Source organism: Streptopelia decaocto (genome assembly GCF_964273445.1).
Source record: "Streptopelia decaocto genome assembly, chromosome: Z".
Taxonomy (NCBI): domain Eukaryota; kingdom Metazoa; phylum Chordata; class Aves; order Columbiformes; family Columbidae; genus Streptopelia; species Streptopelia decaocto.
Genome location: NC_138657.1, coordinates 47,443,764 through 47,459,544, shown reverse-complemented (window position 1 = coordinate 47,459,544; position 15,781 = coordinate 47,443,764). Strand labels below are relative to the sequence as shown.

At 40.5% G+C, this 15,781-nt stretch overlaps 2 protein-coding genes across 5 annotated transcripts in view; one reads left to right on the top strand and one right to left on the bottom strand.

The window, feature by feature from the left end:
- Positions 1-3,230, bottom strand: part of AP3S1 (adaptor related protein complex 3 subunit sigma 1) — a 31,419-nt gene extending 28,189 nt beyond the window's left edge. For all 3 annotated transcript variants that reach the window (XM_082075269.1, XM_082075270.1, XM_082075268.1), the window contains exons 1-2: positions 3,070-3,230; positions 652-743 (exon numbers count right to left, since the gene is read on the bottom strand). In XM_082075269.1, the coding sequence (XP_081931395.1) occupies positions 652-743; positions 3,070-3,138 (161 nt within the window). In that variant the 5' untranslated portion in view covers positions 3,139-3,230. The remainder of the gene's footprint in view (positions 1-651; positions 744-3,069) is intronic.
- Positions 3,231-3,251: 21 nt separating this feature from the next.
- Positions 3,252-7,786, top strand: ATG12 (autophagy related 12). 2 transcript variants are annotated; one of them, XM_082075272.1, is made up of 4 exons: positions 3,252-3,598; positions 3,752-3,888; positions 5,353-5,431; positions 7,743-7,786. In XM_082075272.1, exons 1-4 carry the CDS (start codon positions 3,430-3,432, stop codon positions 7,775-7,777), a joined length of 420 nt encoding a protein of 139 aa, XP_081931398.1. In that variant the 5' UTR covers positions 3,252-3,429; the 3' UTR covers positions 7,778-7,786. The 2 variants fall into 2 exon arrangements, with proteins under 2 accessions (XP_081931398.1, XP_081931397.1); XM_082075271.1 differs by lacking the exon at positions 7,743-7,786 and adding an exon at positions 5,811-6,974 and having other exon boundaries at positions 3,259-3,598; positions 5,353-5,415.
- The last annotated feature ends 7,995 nt before the right edge of the window (positions 7,787-15,781 follow it).

Genomic DNA, 15,781 nt, shown 5'->3' with positions numbered 1-15,781 from the left:
GGAGGAAAGCCAGAATTGTGGCCTCTGTCTTAAGTTTCTTTTTGTTGCACAGCTATTGGTTTTTTTAAAAGGTTCCAAATGGCTTCTGTCTTTCACTTACAAAACTCAAGCCAGTGTGTTTCCAGCTTATAATCATCTCTAAGAACCTAACAGTAGAATCACCAGTCGAGTAGCTGGAAGAGAATTATTTTAGTTTCAAAAATACTCAATAAATCGGGAATCATCCTGATCAATAAAAAGACATCATAGCTGACATGGTACACCTAAGCAAATGCCAGTGCCTCCTAAAATGAAACCAGAAATCTTTAGATTGATTATAAGGAAACTGATTAGACATTATCTGCCTGTTTTTTCCCCATCTTGTGGCTGAAACGATTATAGCACTAGATAGGATGCTGTGTCAGTTACAGCACTGGAAAAAAATAGTTTTATTGCCTAACTCATTTTGATATTTATTTATTTATGCTGCAGTTAGTAAAGAGTATGTATACCTGGTGGAACATATTCTTCTTTGTGTATTAAAATATCTCAAGTTACATTATCAGTTATCTCAGTTACATTACAACTGTAAAAACAGTTATAGTACAATCAGTAGTAATAATATCTGTTAGCCAATAAGTATTGGGCATTTATTTCAAACTTGATACTTACAATCCTCCTTCTAGGAAATTACAGACATTTTCGTCACGTTTTGATACTAAATGGAAAGTTTCTCTGATAATTTGTTGCTGCGTATCTTCACTCTATGAAAGAAAAAATATTTTGGTATGAAGCTAAAATGGATTAACAATGTACAGCACACACAGCTAACAAATAGCATACAAAGTATATTAGCACCCTCTAATTATCTACTTCTGAAGCTTTAAATCTGCCAACTAAGCAGCTGGATATTGTTTTTGTAATTTCAACCCAAAAATACATTTTTACAAGTTGCAGAAGAATACATTACTGAGAAACAACTGTAAAAAAAAGTGTGTTTATAAAGCAAATTCTGAAAAAAAAAAAAAATCTAAAATAGTTTGTTCAAGTAAACAGGAAGTCTTCTCAAGTATTCTAAAATTTTTCTATTTCCAGCATAGCCTGAACAGCTACAGACATGCTTTGAAACTACTTTCACCCGTGAACAGGAAAAAAAAAAAACAACAAAGTATCAAAGGCTTGAAAGGTTTGGGCACAGGGAAGATAAAAATCCCACAATACATAACTCTTACAGAAGTAGTTTAAAATACACCAGGTTCTCTTAAGCCATTAACTTTCCATCTAGCAGATTAGTGATATCACTGCTGACTTTGAATTTGCTTGACTCTTCTTGGATCCCCACTGCGACTCCATCATTCCTGCACGCTTGCTTTTGCAACCCTTCTTAAGACCAGACCCATTTTTAATAAGTGTGTACTTCCATAGTAAAAAAAAAATTTAGATATCACTCCTAAAATCCTACATTTGTTTTATACTACAGAACCCCTAATCAAGCATAGATAGCCCTCATCCCTGGACAAACATGTAAGTCAGCATTTTAAACCACTATGTGAAAAAACACTCTAAGCAAAACTCATGCATGTATCTTAAATGATTTCAGCTAGAACAGTGCAGTACTCTGCATGATTGCTAATCAATCAAAGCCTGGCATCGGTGTAGTTCATGTGTTCTTTTACAAACGACCTCTAAAAACCACCAAAAAAAAATCAGCAAAAAGTTCCAGCAACAGTAAATTGTTCCATAAAACACAGAATAAGAAAGTACAGGTTCTTCTGCTCCTACAGTTTGTGTTCTGTAAATTGTGCCTGCCTTACACCACTGCAGTTACCTCAGTTAGTTCCCTGTATTTCTACAGTAGCAGGAAAGAGACAATGCCTTTTTTCCTTAAGAAACGGAGATACTGAGTATTATAGTGACTTTCGTTTTTAGAATATGCTCCTATGCACGAAGTTTTAAAAATGGTTTCACAAACACACATATTAGAATTTCCCAATACAGCACTTCTAAAAGGGGATCAAATTCAGTCATCCATAGCAACGACCTGTATCAGTTACAGTCTCTTAAAGGCCTGACACTGCAAGCTGAACTATCACAGTCACCACTTCTGCTCTGAGATGTAGAAGCAAGATTCATCCCTTCCCATACAGTTAAATATGAACACAGTAATAGCCAGAATTGCAATACGTGGCCACAAATCCACGTAAGTAATAGCACTACTGAAAAATAATATTTTGCTTATATAATTCTGAGAAGCATCATTTGTTTTCTGATGTTTTAATACCCAAGGTCAGTCCGAGCAAAGCTTAGCTTATTTGCTCAGAAATACACAATCAAAACATCACCTTAAACGCTCTTAAATCCTTGAATTGAATCAACTGTTCCCACTTTGCTTCTTAATTCCCTGTGGCTGCACTCTCCATTCAGATCAAGTGCTTGTGCTGCATTTTCAGGGCTGCTCTGCTCCTTGCCTTTTCCCACGTAACAGAGTATACTGCCCTATTTGATCACATTACTTTTTCATGTCAACTATATTTTTACAGTATTCTGAAAGTTTCCAAAGGAAACTCTGCTTATTGAACTTGTGAGACTCACAAAACTCATCTTCCCAATTCCAACACCTCTGCCACAGCATGACGGTACACAGCCTAAAGTCAGGCTGGAAAGCCTGGCAGAGTTCAGAGTCCTGCTTCCACAAATGAGCTCGGTGAACCGACTTTGCCGTTGGACAAGGCCCCCTTCCTTCACCTTCGGCACTATTAAAGGACAGTTTCCAGTGACAAGCACACTGGCTGGGAGAAGAGTTTTCTTCGAAATCTCGTTTTCCCCACTAAGGGCTCTCACAAGGTTTCGGCACCCTCCATTTTCCGCCGCTCCGGGCCCACGCCCCCGCCCGCGGCACTGCGCGGCAGGACCTGCCGGAGGCGACGGGGCAGGCCCAGGCCGGCGGGTCCCCACAGTCGCACCCCACCACCGCCGCTCCCGAGGAAACCCGCGGGCTGCACGGCGGAAACACCCGCCACCTCAGCACCGCCGGCCGCCCTCCGCCCCCGCCCGGGAACCAGCCCCCGCGTAGCCCCGGCCCGCCCGTACGTAGCGCTGGTAGAACTTGGAGAGCCGCGGCTTGCCGTGGTTGTTGAAGATAAGGATGGCTTTGATCATGGTGGGACGGGGGGCGGCGGCGGCCGCCGACCTCGCTGCGCTGCGCCCGCGCCCCTCCTCTTCCTCTTCCTCCTCCCCGCCCTTTCCCCCTCACCCCCCTCACTCTCGGGGCGGCGGCAGCGGGTCACGCGCACCACGTCGCCGGCGACCCGCAGCCGTTAACGGCGGAACAGCTCCTGCTCGCACGTGACGCGCCTCACGCCCCGTCACCTGACGGGAAGGCGGCGTCCCGCAAGGGACAAAAAGCCTCGCGGAGCGCCCTGGCGTAACTTCCGCCAGGCGGGGAGAAGCATGGCGGAGGTGGAGGAGCAGCCGCCTGCCTCGCCTCAGAGCGAGGGCCGAAGCGAGGGCGGGGAGGAAGCTCCGGAAGGCGGAGCTGCAGCGGGGGCTGCCGACGCGCCCCCCGCTCCGGCCGGCTCGCCGGGCACCGAGGAGCCCGCCTGCGACACAAAAAAGAAAAGTAATGGGGCGAGAAGTCACCGTCAGGGCTGGCGGGCGGATGGGCTTGTGCGGCGATGGGCAGGCCCACTGGCCAATGGGTGGTGGGAGCGGGTGGCTCTGGCCAATGACGGGGCGGGCGGCGGCGGTGTTAACTCTGGTTGGTCCCCCGCAGTTGACATCCTGCTGAAGGCCGTGGGCGACACCCCAATCATGAAGACCAAGAAGTGGGCGGTGGAACGGACGCGGACCATCCAGGGCCTCGTTGACTTCATTAAGAAGTTTCTCAAGCTGATGGCCTCTGAGCAGCTGGTAGGGGCCGCGGCCCGGCCCGGCGTGCCCTGCGCCTGGCGGGGGAGGCCGGGGCCAGCCCTGGCAGGAGTGCTGTGCACCCTGGGTCCCACTGTCAGCCTGGCAGGGACACTGTGTGAATCCAGGCCACGGCTTTTAGTAGGAAAGTTGGTGTAGGGGCACCAGTAAAACTCTTACAGTTACATGCTGCAGTGTAAGGTGGAGACAGGCTGCAATGGTACTGTTGGGTGTGCTCAGCACCAACTTTTCGCAGTGTCGCCATTTCTTCTGGTCTGATGCTGATGTGCAGTGGTGTATTTCAGTGAAAGGTTCATATGCACAGTGTAACTGAATGGAAGGAGTATTTGCTAGAAAACTCTAAAGCGTTTGGGGTTGACTTTCTGAATATTGGTGTCAGTTTCCTACAGAACTTACTTCTCAAACATTTAATTACTGATTTCTAAAATGGGTACCTTGGAATGTTTGCAGTTTGGCAGCACATTACCAGTACTGGTTATATGTCCCTTCCTGTGAAGCCCAAGTGGCCTTCTGATAACATTGCAAAGCTGGAACATTCAGAAATAATGTTGTACTCATTTTGCAATTAGCACTAAACTGTTAAGACCCATACACTTCAAAGTTTTCATTTAAGATATAAACTTAAAGCTAGACTCATTAAAATAGTCAAATGTGTAGCTACAGTGTAGGTGAAATCACACTTAAATCATAGGATCATTTAGCTCTTCTTGGTGTGGAGGCTCTTATTTAAGCATATAGGTATAAACAGTTTTACTAACCATCTCTTCCACTTGGAAATCATGAAGGCTTTTTCAGAAGGCTTAATATTTAAAAGAAGATTGATAGTTCAGATATCTACTGTTCATTGACATTCTCAACAGTTTAATTCATTAACTGCCATCTCATTATCCCAGGAAAAAAAATATATAGGAGCATGGAGTCTGCCAGTGTGGTTGGAAATAGCACATGATACCCTAATATGCATTGACACCTCACACTGCAGAACCCAAGGCCTTCTTTGACATTATAGGCTAGCTACTGTATGCATATTCACATTTGGAGCAGGAAGTAAGAAGGGTGACTTTAAAAAAATAACTAACTTTTATTTCTGTGACTGTTCATCTAATTGAGCAAATTTGGAATAGTGAGAATGGTTTGAAAACTTGAAACAAGAGTGAGAACTAAACCAGTGAGTGCATTTTGTGCTGCTGTATGGAAGACTAATTGGTCAACTTGCAGGAGAACACAATCACCACGCTTGCTTGGACTGTTTTCCCAGAAATGACTCTTGGAAGTCACATTGCCTCTCCATACGGAAGTGAAAATATTAATCTTGGTATTTTGGTGTGTACTGTAAAGATTATAAAATAAATGTTTAACAGAGGATGGATTTACCCACCTCTGGCTGCAGAATGTTTCATCTGAGATCTGCTGGAGATCTCCATTTTCTGTTTTCTTTTCTTGCAGTTCATTTATGTAAACCAGTCTTTTGCTCCATCTCCAGACCAAGAAGTTGGGACCCTCTATGAGGTGACTTTTATCTTAAATATCCTTTCCAAATGTGCTTAGCAGAATTTGTTAGTACACTTCTGGCACTTGAAATCTGTCACTGCCCCTAACTATGCTGGTAATAGCTTGCATTCAGTGTAATGTAGTTTATATTGACATATTGATTCTGTGATATCATTTAAAGAGATGTGATTTCATGCAATCTCTGGAAATGCATTGTTTCACGTGCAGTATATTGCCATGCCTCGCATTATGATGGAGAGTTTTGTTACCAGTAACAGTAATCCATGACACAGTTATCTGGTGGCAGGGGGGTGGTTTGTTTTTCTTCATGTGTATGCTAGCTCATAAATAATCTAATGACTCTTGGATTTTTCTTTTTTTTTCTTTTTTTTTTTTTTTTCCTTTTCTTGCAGTGTTTTGGAAGTGATGGCAAGCTTGTACTGCATTATTGCAAAACTCAGGCATGGGGATGAATTACAAGCAATGAAGTTGTCTAGGTGTTGTCTTCAAAAATGGAGAAGGGACTAACTTTTTTAAACTCAACCTGTAAACACATAGAAAGAATGGTTTTTGCATTTCTGCTTATGACTGTACATTTATAAAAAATATGCAGATGAATAGCGTAAAAAAAGAGCTACCGAAGCTATCTGATCAGGTAGCTTTTTTCCGATGTGAATATAGGGTACAGAAAAAAATCTGCATCTGCCCTCTGTAGAGTACAGCCAGCTCTCTTGCTGCTTAGTTGTCAGTTGCTGCATCTGAAGGGAAAGTATTTCATAGTTGTCTGGAGGTCTGGGCAGCTCTGTCATTCTATATGCTGTATTGAAGATAAAATTTCCTTTTTATTAAAAGGGATACTTATTGTACATGTAGCCTGGTATTCTGTTAACTTCTGGTGTGTTGTACATCTGCCATATGCGTTCTATTCTTTTTGAAGTCTTCATCTTGAAAATGCATTATCTCATGTCATTTCAAGACAGTATTTTGATTTTTTTTTTTCTCATAATTAACATGTAGGTTTTGGTATATACTCTAATTACTTCACCCTGTGCCTTCATTGTGTCGATAGTGTTATGTACATTGTTTATATGGCACAGCATAATGACAGGCCTCAGAAATTCTTTCCTCCCACCTGAATTGTGTAGTGATTTGTTGAAGGCTGAACACTTCAGCAGTTGCTGGAGTATTTCTTCTGGCACTGTTTAATGATGAGAATCATTATTTGAATGGTGCAGCTGGCTGTTGCATCTTTCAGTTGAGGAATGAGAAAATAGGCATAAAACCCTACTGTAATCTCCTTTTGGCTACTGTTATTTTCCTGTTTCACCAGCTGCATGTTCCATCAATAAAATAGAATGCACTTTACATCCTTTTACTAAGCCACATAATCAGGATTTTTTTATTTTTCATCCTGGAGAGGACTTAGTACCTTTACTACGTTACTGACCTTTGCTTTTATTTATTGGATGGTTTGGTTGTGGGGTTTAGTTTTTCGTGGGTTTATTTTAAGTGTCTTTTGTACAATCTTTTATGTTTGTTTAAGTTGAACTACATTAAAAGTTAGCAGTTTGCTTGCAGAGTGTTCTTATGCTGAATGACAGTTTTGATCCCTGACATAATCCACTTCTTCAGCACATACAGACCAAACAGCCTATTGTAGTTTAAACCAATCTTGTATCATAGTCTTGAGCTGTTCATTGCTGTTCTGTGTATAATGGCTCTTCTGTGCTTTTTGCAACCTGTGTATGAGATAGTTTCCACCCTTAGAGGACTTCTAGAGAAGAAACACTCAGCTGGAATAATGATTTTGCTGCAGTTTGCATGTAGCCTGCATTCGTGGCTCAGTAACATGGGCACATTCCCTGAATGCTCCCTGTGTGAATAGCTTGATACATTTTACCACCTTTTAATGGAAACCCAGGATTCATTGGATTATGCTAAAAGGCAGAACTGGTTGTAAGCTTAAACACTTCAAATAATCCATACTTTTGCCAGATCAGAACCCTGATCTCATGTGACTTTGCCTATTTAAGAGCACTATTGCAGAGGTAAGCGCTCTGATTCTGTCAGTTCTTCAGGAGCTTGCCCGCTCAGCTACTGTGAGGCCAGTGTCAGCTTGCGCGGCCACTAGAAGGTACACAGGGACAAAGGTATTTCCATAGTTTTTCCTAGGTGTTTTTTTTCCAATCTTCTTCGTAATATGTCCGCTTGCTGGCCTTACAAATATTAAGTAGCTTGTCTCCTGCGTGGCAGTATGTTTACCTAAGATAAGTTACTGGCCTAGCTCTCTTTAAAGAATGTTCTATTGGTGCCTTTTACCTCATTTGACCTTAACAAATGAAAACTACTGATATACTGCAAATGTTCTCTTCTGAAGTGATGCAAGAAGGTTGGTCTGTGTGTTTTCTCAGGATTTTTGTGGTTTAGTTTGGTTTTGTTATTTTGTGGGGGTTTTGTTTTGTTTTGGGTTGGTTGGGTTGGGTTTTTTTGTTGTTTGGGGTGGGATGGTTGGTGGGGGGGGGGGGGGTGGGGTTTTTTTTGTTTTGTTTTTTTTTTTTAATAAAAACCCACTAGGATCTTGAGGTGAAGGAGAACTGTAGGTCATTGTATCTTGCCAGTTAATGATAGGAGGTTGTCCTTCATGTTGAATCTACAGATAATTTTTATCCTCTGAAGTTGGAAAAAAAATTGTTTGCCTCAATCCCTTCGAAGGTAATAGTCCAGTAATGGAAAACCCACAGTAATAATTTGCATTTCTTTTATTCGCCACATGAATTTTTGAACTTGGATAACTCACTCATGCAGATTTTTATTATTTGTTTATTTAGTTTCAGCTTGTTCCTTGAACAGTATTTATTTATTACTATTTGCTCCAGCATTTTTTCTGCTCTTAATTTTTCTCCAAGCCAAACTAATTATTTCCTGGCCCCTAGTTTACCAGTGTAGTGACTACTGACCTGATCAAGCTCTTGTTTTCTGTTTCCTGAATGCTCTAATAGGATGTCTTTATTCAGTTCCTTTCCTTTTAACAACTGCCAGTTCAAATTCTATTAATTCCCCTGTGTAGCTTCTGTATGGAGAGAGTCCTCCTTTTTGCCACCTTCTCCTGTAGTTTTCTACTTTCTTACATCAGGGAGGCAGCCAGTGCTTGTTTATCTCTGGTAACTCCTCAAGGACCACATGTGCTCTCTGTCTGGAGCCAGGGTGTGACTAAGTGGCACAAACATTTCCTTGTGCATATTTTTAAATAACAGACTAGACTGCAGGCATGTCAAGTAGATGTATCAGGTGAAAAAATAAATGATTAACAGCACATTTCTTGTAGAATTTGCAACACACAAAGGTTGTGAAAGACATGTTAAATCTCATATTTTAAAAAGTGACAGTTGTAGCATCAGAAATCATAGATGATCCTGAAGTGCTTTAAAATGTATGTGCTAATCTCTGAAAATAATAATTCCACTAAACTGGAAACATCAGAAGCTTGAGTAGAACATGAAATATGTTCTCTGTATTCAGCCTGCCTTGAGCAAAAGTGTTGACTGTCTAGCTTAACTGAGTTCAGTTCCCACAGTGGGAGGAAAAAGGATATCAAAGTAAGGGCTGGCCTTCTAGGCAAGTCTGTGAAAGTGGTACAAGACAAAAAAAAAAGTGTAGACTTACTTAGAAGCATATTGTGGTCCACCCAAAGACGCTACAGTACTGAGCTACCAATATTTGTAATATAATTTAATTCACTTGATTTTATGTAATTGAATTAAGAGAATAGGCAACTTAGAAAAATCCATTTATAAACTTATTTTTATTTCTCAATCTTTAAAAATTAAGTATTGAAAAGAAAAAAACATTATACCAGTTTTAGGAAAGACTCGGTACTTCACAGCATCCTGGTACTAAAAAATAGTGCTATGCAAAATTCAATTATCCTATTTCCAAGGTAAGAATTACCCAACCTCTAAACTGGGAAGCGTTATTTATGTGTATTATTATTCAGACAGTGGTTTAGAGACTAACTTTAAATTTCCTATTTGTAGCTTGAACTAGTCTTAAAAACACATGGAACACATGAAGGAGCTAAGTGAAACTAGAATTACCTTGAGAATGAAATGAAAGAATACATAGTCATGTCACCTATATGCATATTGAGCAGATGTCATCTGTACTTTTAAAGTCCTGAAGAGCTACTGTAAAGGTATTAACAGAAGATGTATCTGTGCTAATTATCCCCACAACATAATCTTGAATGTATTGATCTACAGTAAATTCAAGGAGGGCGGGGTGGAAATTCATGCATCCATTCTGCAAACGCCGTCTCAACTCTTAAAGCAGCTTCTGTTTATCCATTGCTGCTCTTCATGCTCACTTTGCAGATCAAATTCTCCTTTTTGTTGCACAAGCTTTTGGCTTACACTGTCCTTGACTATCCTGAAGTCTTAATTACTCTTCAGAGATGTGGTACTAAGGTTACTCAAGATATTATTGTACTACAGCATCTTCCTACTTGGAGATAAGACAAAAATGGGGGAAAATACCTGTCACTCTGGGTTTTTCCATTATGATTATGACTCCATTAAAAACTTGCATAAAATGCCATGTGCAGTGAAAAAGCATATTCAGCTTTGTTTTATATTGGATAATCAAGAGGAAAAAAAAGTTCGACAACAAAGCATGTTAAATGAGTTTGTTCTTATTTGCAGAGACCACGCTTCAACTTTGCTAGCATCATACTTAATATGCTCCTAAGGCTAATAATCATAAAATGCTATGTATTTTTCTTGTCCCTGCTTTGCACTTGCTTCAATAGCCATAACACCATAAGATGTCAGGTGCATCTCACTGTATTTTAGTCAGAAAACTTTTTACTTGATGGCAAAATACCTAGAGAGACAAAATCTCATTTAGAGGTTGTTTCATCCTAAAATAAGTGGTAAAGGAAGGTTGAATGAATCACATTATCGGCTAAAGAGAGACCGAAATGAGCATGTTAAAATCGTAACATTAAGCCAGTCACATTACATCTATGTCACTTGTCTCAGCAGCGGCAAGAAATCTTCTGGGGTGCTGTAGCTCAGTCATCTGTACAGTTAGTTGGTGTAACAGTCACGGGCACAGATTTCAGCCTGTGCACATTTCAGGAGTTGGCAAGGTGCCATTTCTGGTGGGCACTTTGAACATGACCAGCCTGCTCTGAAGGTTGAAAGGCAAATAATGTGGATGGAAGCTGCTCTTTGCAAGTTGGCCTCTGTGTCAGAGGGCAGTGCTTGGGATATTTTTTAGTGGATACACTGTCCCAGTTTCAGGTGACATTTGATTCCCCTGTATGCACACTGAGGAAAAATAAACTTTGGGGAGAAAAATATTGTCCCTCTTTGAACTTAGAAGCAATCTCAAAACTTTTAAAAATTGCTTTCTAGCTTTTCCTCTGTGTAATCATCTCATACATACTTGCACTAAAGCCCTACCAATAGCGAGATTCCACAATGTTTTTTGTTAAAGATGCAGATTATAGATGGTACTATTTGTACTTCAGTTCACTCAAACCTTTCCTTGTTAGAAGCAGATGACTGAACACGGATTAATAAGATTTAGGACAAAGTACAGGAATCTCAGTGGCCTTGCCCCATATCTTCTCATGGAATAACTCCACATGAAAATTATTCATATATATGTATGTATATGTATCAGAAGAACTGAGTACAGTGTTAAGATGCTAAAGCCTTCCATGCAATTGTATGAAGAAGGAAAAAAAAAAAAAAGGTTTGAGTTCCATGTCCCAATTCCAAAAATCAATGCGTGATGTTAAAGCAGCCAAAAATGCCTCAAATGCAGCTTGGTAACAGAACTAATACCCTAGCAACTCTTAGGAACTAAAATACATTAAGAGCTCTTCAGCTTTGAAACAGGAAACCTCAAGGAAAAGAAGGACTCCAAACAGAAAACTACACAGTAAATATTGTCAGTGCAGAGAAGACTAGCCAGCACTTTAGCTTTCTCATATAAATACCACAAACTGAAAGAAACAGAAACTTATTTTAAAGTGTTTTCTCTCAGAGAGAGCAATGTCAATATTTTATATTTTATTTATAACATATGCATGTTATAAATGCTGAGAGGGGTGGCTGACACACCAGAAGGCTGTGCTACCATCCAGCGAGACCTGGACAAGCTGGAGAGTTGGGCAGGGAAAAGTTTAATGAAATATAACAAGGGCAAGTGTAGAGTCTTGCATCTGGGCAAGAACAACCCCAGGTTCCAGTATGAGTTGGGGAACAACCTGTTGGAGAGCAGTGTAGGGGAAAGGGACCTGGGGGTCAGGGTGGACAGCAGGATGACCATGAGTCAGCACTGTGCCCTTGTGGCCAGGAAGGCCAATGGCATCCTGGGGTGTATTAGAAGGGGAGTGGTTAGTAGTTCGAGAGAGATTCTCTTTCCCCTCTATTCTGCCCTGGTGAGACCACATCTGGAATATTGTGTCCAGTTCTGGGCCTCTCAGTTCAAGAAGGACAGGGAACTGCTGGAGAGAGTCCAGGGCAGAGCAATGAAGACGATGAAGTGGAGCATCTCCCTTATGAGGAAAGGCTGAGGGAGCTGGGTCTCTTTAGCTTGGAGAAGAGGAGACTGAGGGGTGATCTCATTAATGTTTGAATGTCATGAGGATGGAGCCAGGCTCTTCTCAGTGACAACCAATGGTAGGACAAGGGGTAATGGGTTCGAACTGGAACACAAGAGGTTCCACTTAAATTTGAGAAGAAACTTCTCAGTGAGGGTAACAAAACACTGGAACAGGCTGCCCAAGGAGGTTGTGGAGTCTCCTTCTCTGGAGACATTCAAAACGCGCCTGGACACCCGCCTGTAACCTCATCTAGGCGTTCCAGCTCCAGCAGGGGGATTGGACTAGATGATCTTTTGAGGTCCCTTCCAATCCCTAACATTCTGTGATTCTGTGCATAGGGTACTAACCTCCCACCAAAAGTACATCAAGTTGATTTCTTCCAAGAGTCCTTTCTGTGCTGTGTGGTTTAATGCATCACAGCTCCTCAGTGCAGTTTATTTTTTTTCATTCAGCAATACACATGCTGTTTAGTAGTTGTTAGCGTTTTCAGTGTGTGGCACGAATTAACATATGGTGCCCTTGTTTCATTAATTGATTACTGCATTTTGTAGTCCAGTGATGTTTCACTGAATGATCTATATTTGATATGATTTGTTCTCAGGCTTCCTTTTTTTCTTTTTTTCCAGTGAATCACTGTGCAAGCAGCAGGTTCTCATGCAAAATCTGTTGCGTACTGATGAATCCAGGTTATATGACTGAGTAACAGCTGCAGTGCTGTTCTACAGCCCCAGAAGGTGTCATCACACCTGGATGTGGGGGTTCATAATCATTTACCTTTGTGTTCTAGATGAGGGTTTGGGAACTGCTGTTTTATATGGTCCATTGCTTCCAAACAGCAATCCGATGTTTGCAACAAACACTTACTTTTCCTCTTGATTGTAACCCAAAAGGTCTCTTCTGTGCAATTGCTATCCTTCCAAGACTTCAAAGACCTTCATGTGAAATAAAAGGGACAGAACTGTGGGCATCATAGACTGAGGCATTTCAGGTTTTCAGATGCAGGATGCAGTTCTTAAATCATACAAAGCTTAAAGGAAAAGATGGTAATATTTTTGTAATGCTTTGGGACTATACAACACAATGTTCTATTTCAGTAAGGTGAGTTTCTTTGGCACAGGTTATTAACATTTTATCAGTATTATGCGTGACAAAATGTTCTCTTAAGCCTCCTCAGAGAGGTATTGCCATTGATTTATGTAGCCCCAAAGCCTGCACTCCAGCTGCAGATCCAGATTTTCTCTTACAAAAGCCCTCTCTGCAAGCATAAATAAACTTAGGTTAACAGAAACTTAATAACATTGGTAAAGGGGTGAAAGTGGAGGTATCTGGAGGAGAAGGTGTTAATGCTCATTACTGGGTTCAAGTGCTATCGTCTGTCTAGTCTAACAGACCAAAGAGTCACAGAATAGTTGTTTGATGCAACAGTCTGAGGATTCAGACACTTTGGATCCGGCTTTTGACTTGCCCACAATTTTAATTTGAAATGACAAGATACATCATAAAATCTTCAATCCCAAGCTACAATTCAGGCCAAATACATGACGCAAAGTGTGTTAACATGGGAGTTCATTAGTTCCATCAATCTTAATTGAAGGTTTTCCTTCAGTCAGAAGAAAAGCACTGTGACCTGCACCCCAATACGAGATGCTAGTATATGCTCAGGCACTTCAGCTGGTAAGTCTCTCTTGGAGTTACATGTCATGTCCAGTGGTTGCTTGAAGTGCTTACACTTGTCTTTTGGACAATAGTGGAGTGGTTGGGCATTTGTCCGTGAAGAAAAGTTTCTGTGGTTAAAGCCCAAACTCCCATTTTCCAAGACAAGGTTTTAACTGTTGGGGTATCAACAGGAGCGGTTGATTGGTTTCCTCTCTACCTTTCAATGAAGTTATGTCATGAAGAATGTAAGAAAGATTCACTTCTGTCTGAACTCTCTGAGGTTCTGTGCTTTTCACAAGTGCTGTATAATGTGAAATACAGGAAAATACCTTAGACTTTTATGCTTCTTCCATTAAGCTGCATGCTTGCTCTTCCTCTGTAGCCCAAAGAATGTATATCCACTTTAGTGAATGTGATTTTAGAACACCTGAGCATGAAGTACCCATGTGTTATCCTACAGATGTCATAGCATCATACAGACTCAGGAGAACCAAATGTGAGTATGTATCTTGTCCAAGAAACAGCAAGGTGTGCCATCATTAAGCAAAGCTCAAGAGCTCATTTATCAAAGAAACAAGATACAAAATCCTGATTACAGTAACTAGCAAAGGTAATTATTGCAGAATTATTTGATGGGAATGTAGCACTAAGTACTTGCTAATCATGAAAAGCCAAGGACTGAGAGAACTGGTGCTACCCAAAGGCAGGATGAAAGACCTAATTTGTGAGGCGTGTTGGTACAGGAGAGTTCTGATCAAAAATGGTTGTTTCTGTAGTTTTTTATTTTTCACTGATGTGTGACTATCCATGATACCATTACCCTTGTGCAGTCCAGCACCTGAAGAACTGAACACCAGCTGCACTGTTGCACCCTGCATTGTAAGATACCTAGATGTGAATGACAGTGCGATTTGCCTCAACTTTGGACTTAATTTTTCAAATAAGCTTTAAGTAATTGGTCTTGAAAGGGACCTAAGCTTTTTGCTATGAAATTGAAAGTAATGACATCCCTTACGCTTGTTGGAGTAAAGCCTCCCACAGATTATTATTCTATATTATTGAGACAGTTAAGAAATGCATGCAATAGTTATTTTCTACATGGGTATAAATAGATGATTTTCAGGAAAAAAAAAGCAGCACATAAAATACTGTACACTCCCTTATAAGAAACACAAATGGGAGTGTGAAGACAATTACCATGCTGTGTGGATTACAATGCTCTCTTTTTTTTTTTTCTTTTTTTTTTAAATTTTCAGTGACAGATACCCTCAGTGACTGAGGCTAGAATCTTCTGATTGCTGTGTGTGCTCACATCCTTGCACCATTTCTGTCAATGTAGTATTAGCCAAAACACAAGCTGGAGAGCCATAAATACTGTTCCTAGTGATTTTCATGCAATCAAGTAATGGACTTCTATAAAAAAGATCGACAAGTGATATTGAACAATTCAAAATTTAAAACTGTGTGAACACTTTTGAATAGGAGCAAATAAAAGCATATGATTGTCTATTACCGCAAGAGAAAATTAAGGTTTTGGTACACAAAGAAAAAACTTTGACAAATGGATACAGCAATTTGGGTTTACTGCTATAGTACACAAGAACAGCAGTTTGAAACTGCAATAGGTAGATCCACCATGATCCCTTAGTCATAACAGAGAAAGGTATAAAATGCCCTTTTGTTTTTACTAGTAGTATTTACAGGCATCAGTAATGATCCCATCAACATTGTTCTGAGGTTTCTGGGATTAACAGCAGAAGCATAATTCCATTTTGTTTTGTTTTGTTTTGTTTTTTTCCCAAATTTTAATACCAGAACATTACCAAACTTATAGGTGTACAAATAAGGAGAGGGACATTGTAACTGTTGGAAAATAATATAAATCAGATCCTGGGAATACCAGAATAGACCAAAACCAAAAAAATGTTTAGAAAGCTTATCTCACTGTTCATTTCACAATCCATTTTGGTGATCTTTACAACAACTTCTTGTTGTAAAATATTTTAATCCTTTGGGCAGTGTTTCCAACAACCTGTGAAACAATGTGAATTCTTCCTTTTAAATAAATGGCATGGGGTGTTTCACACTAATTCTAACTGTTTGGAACCTACAGCA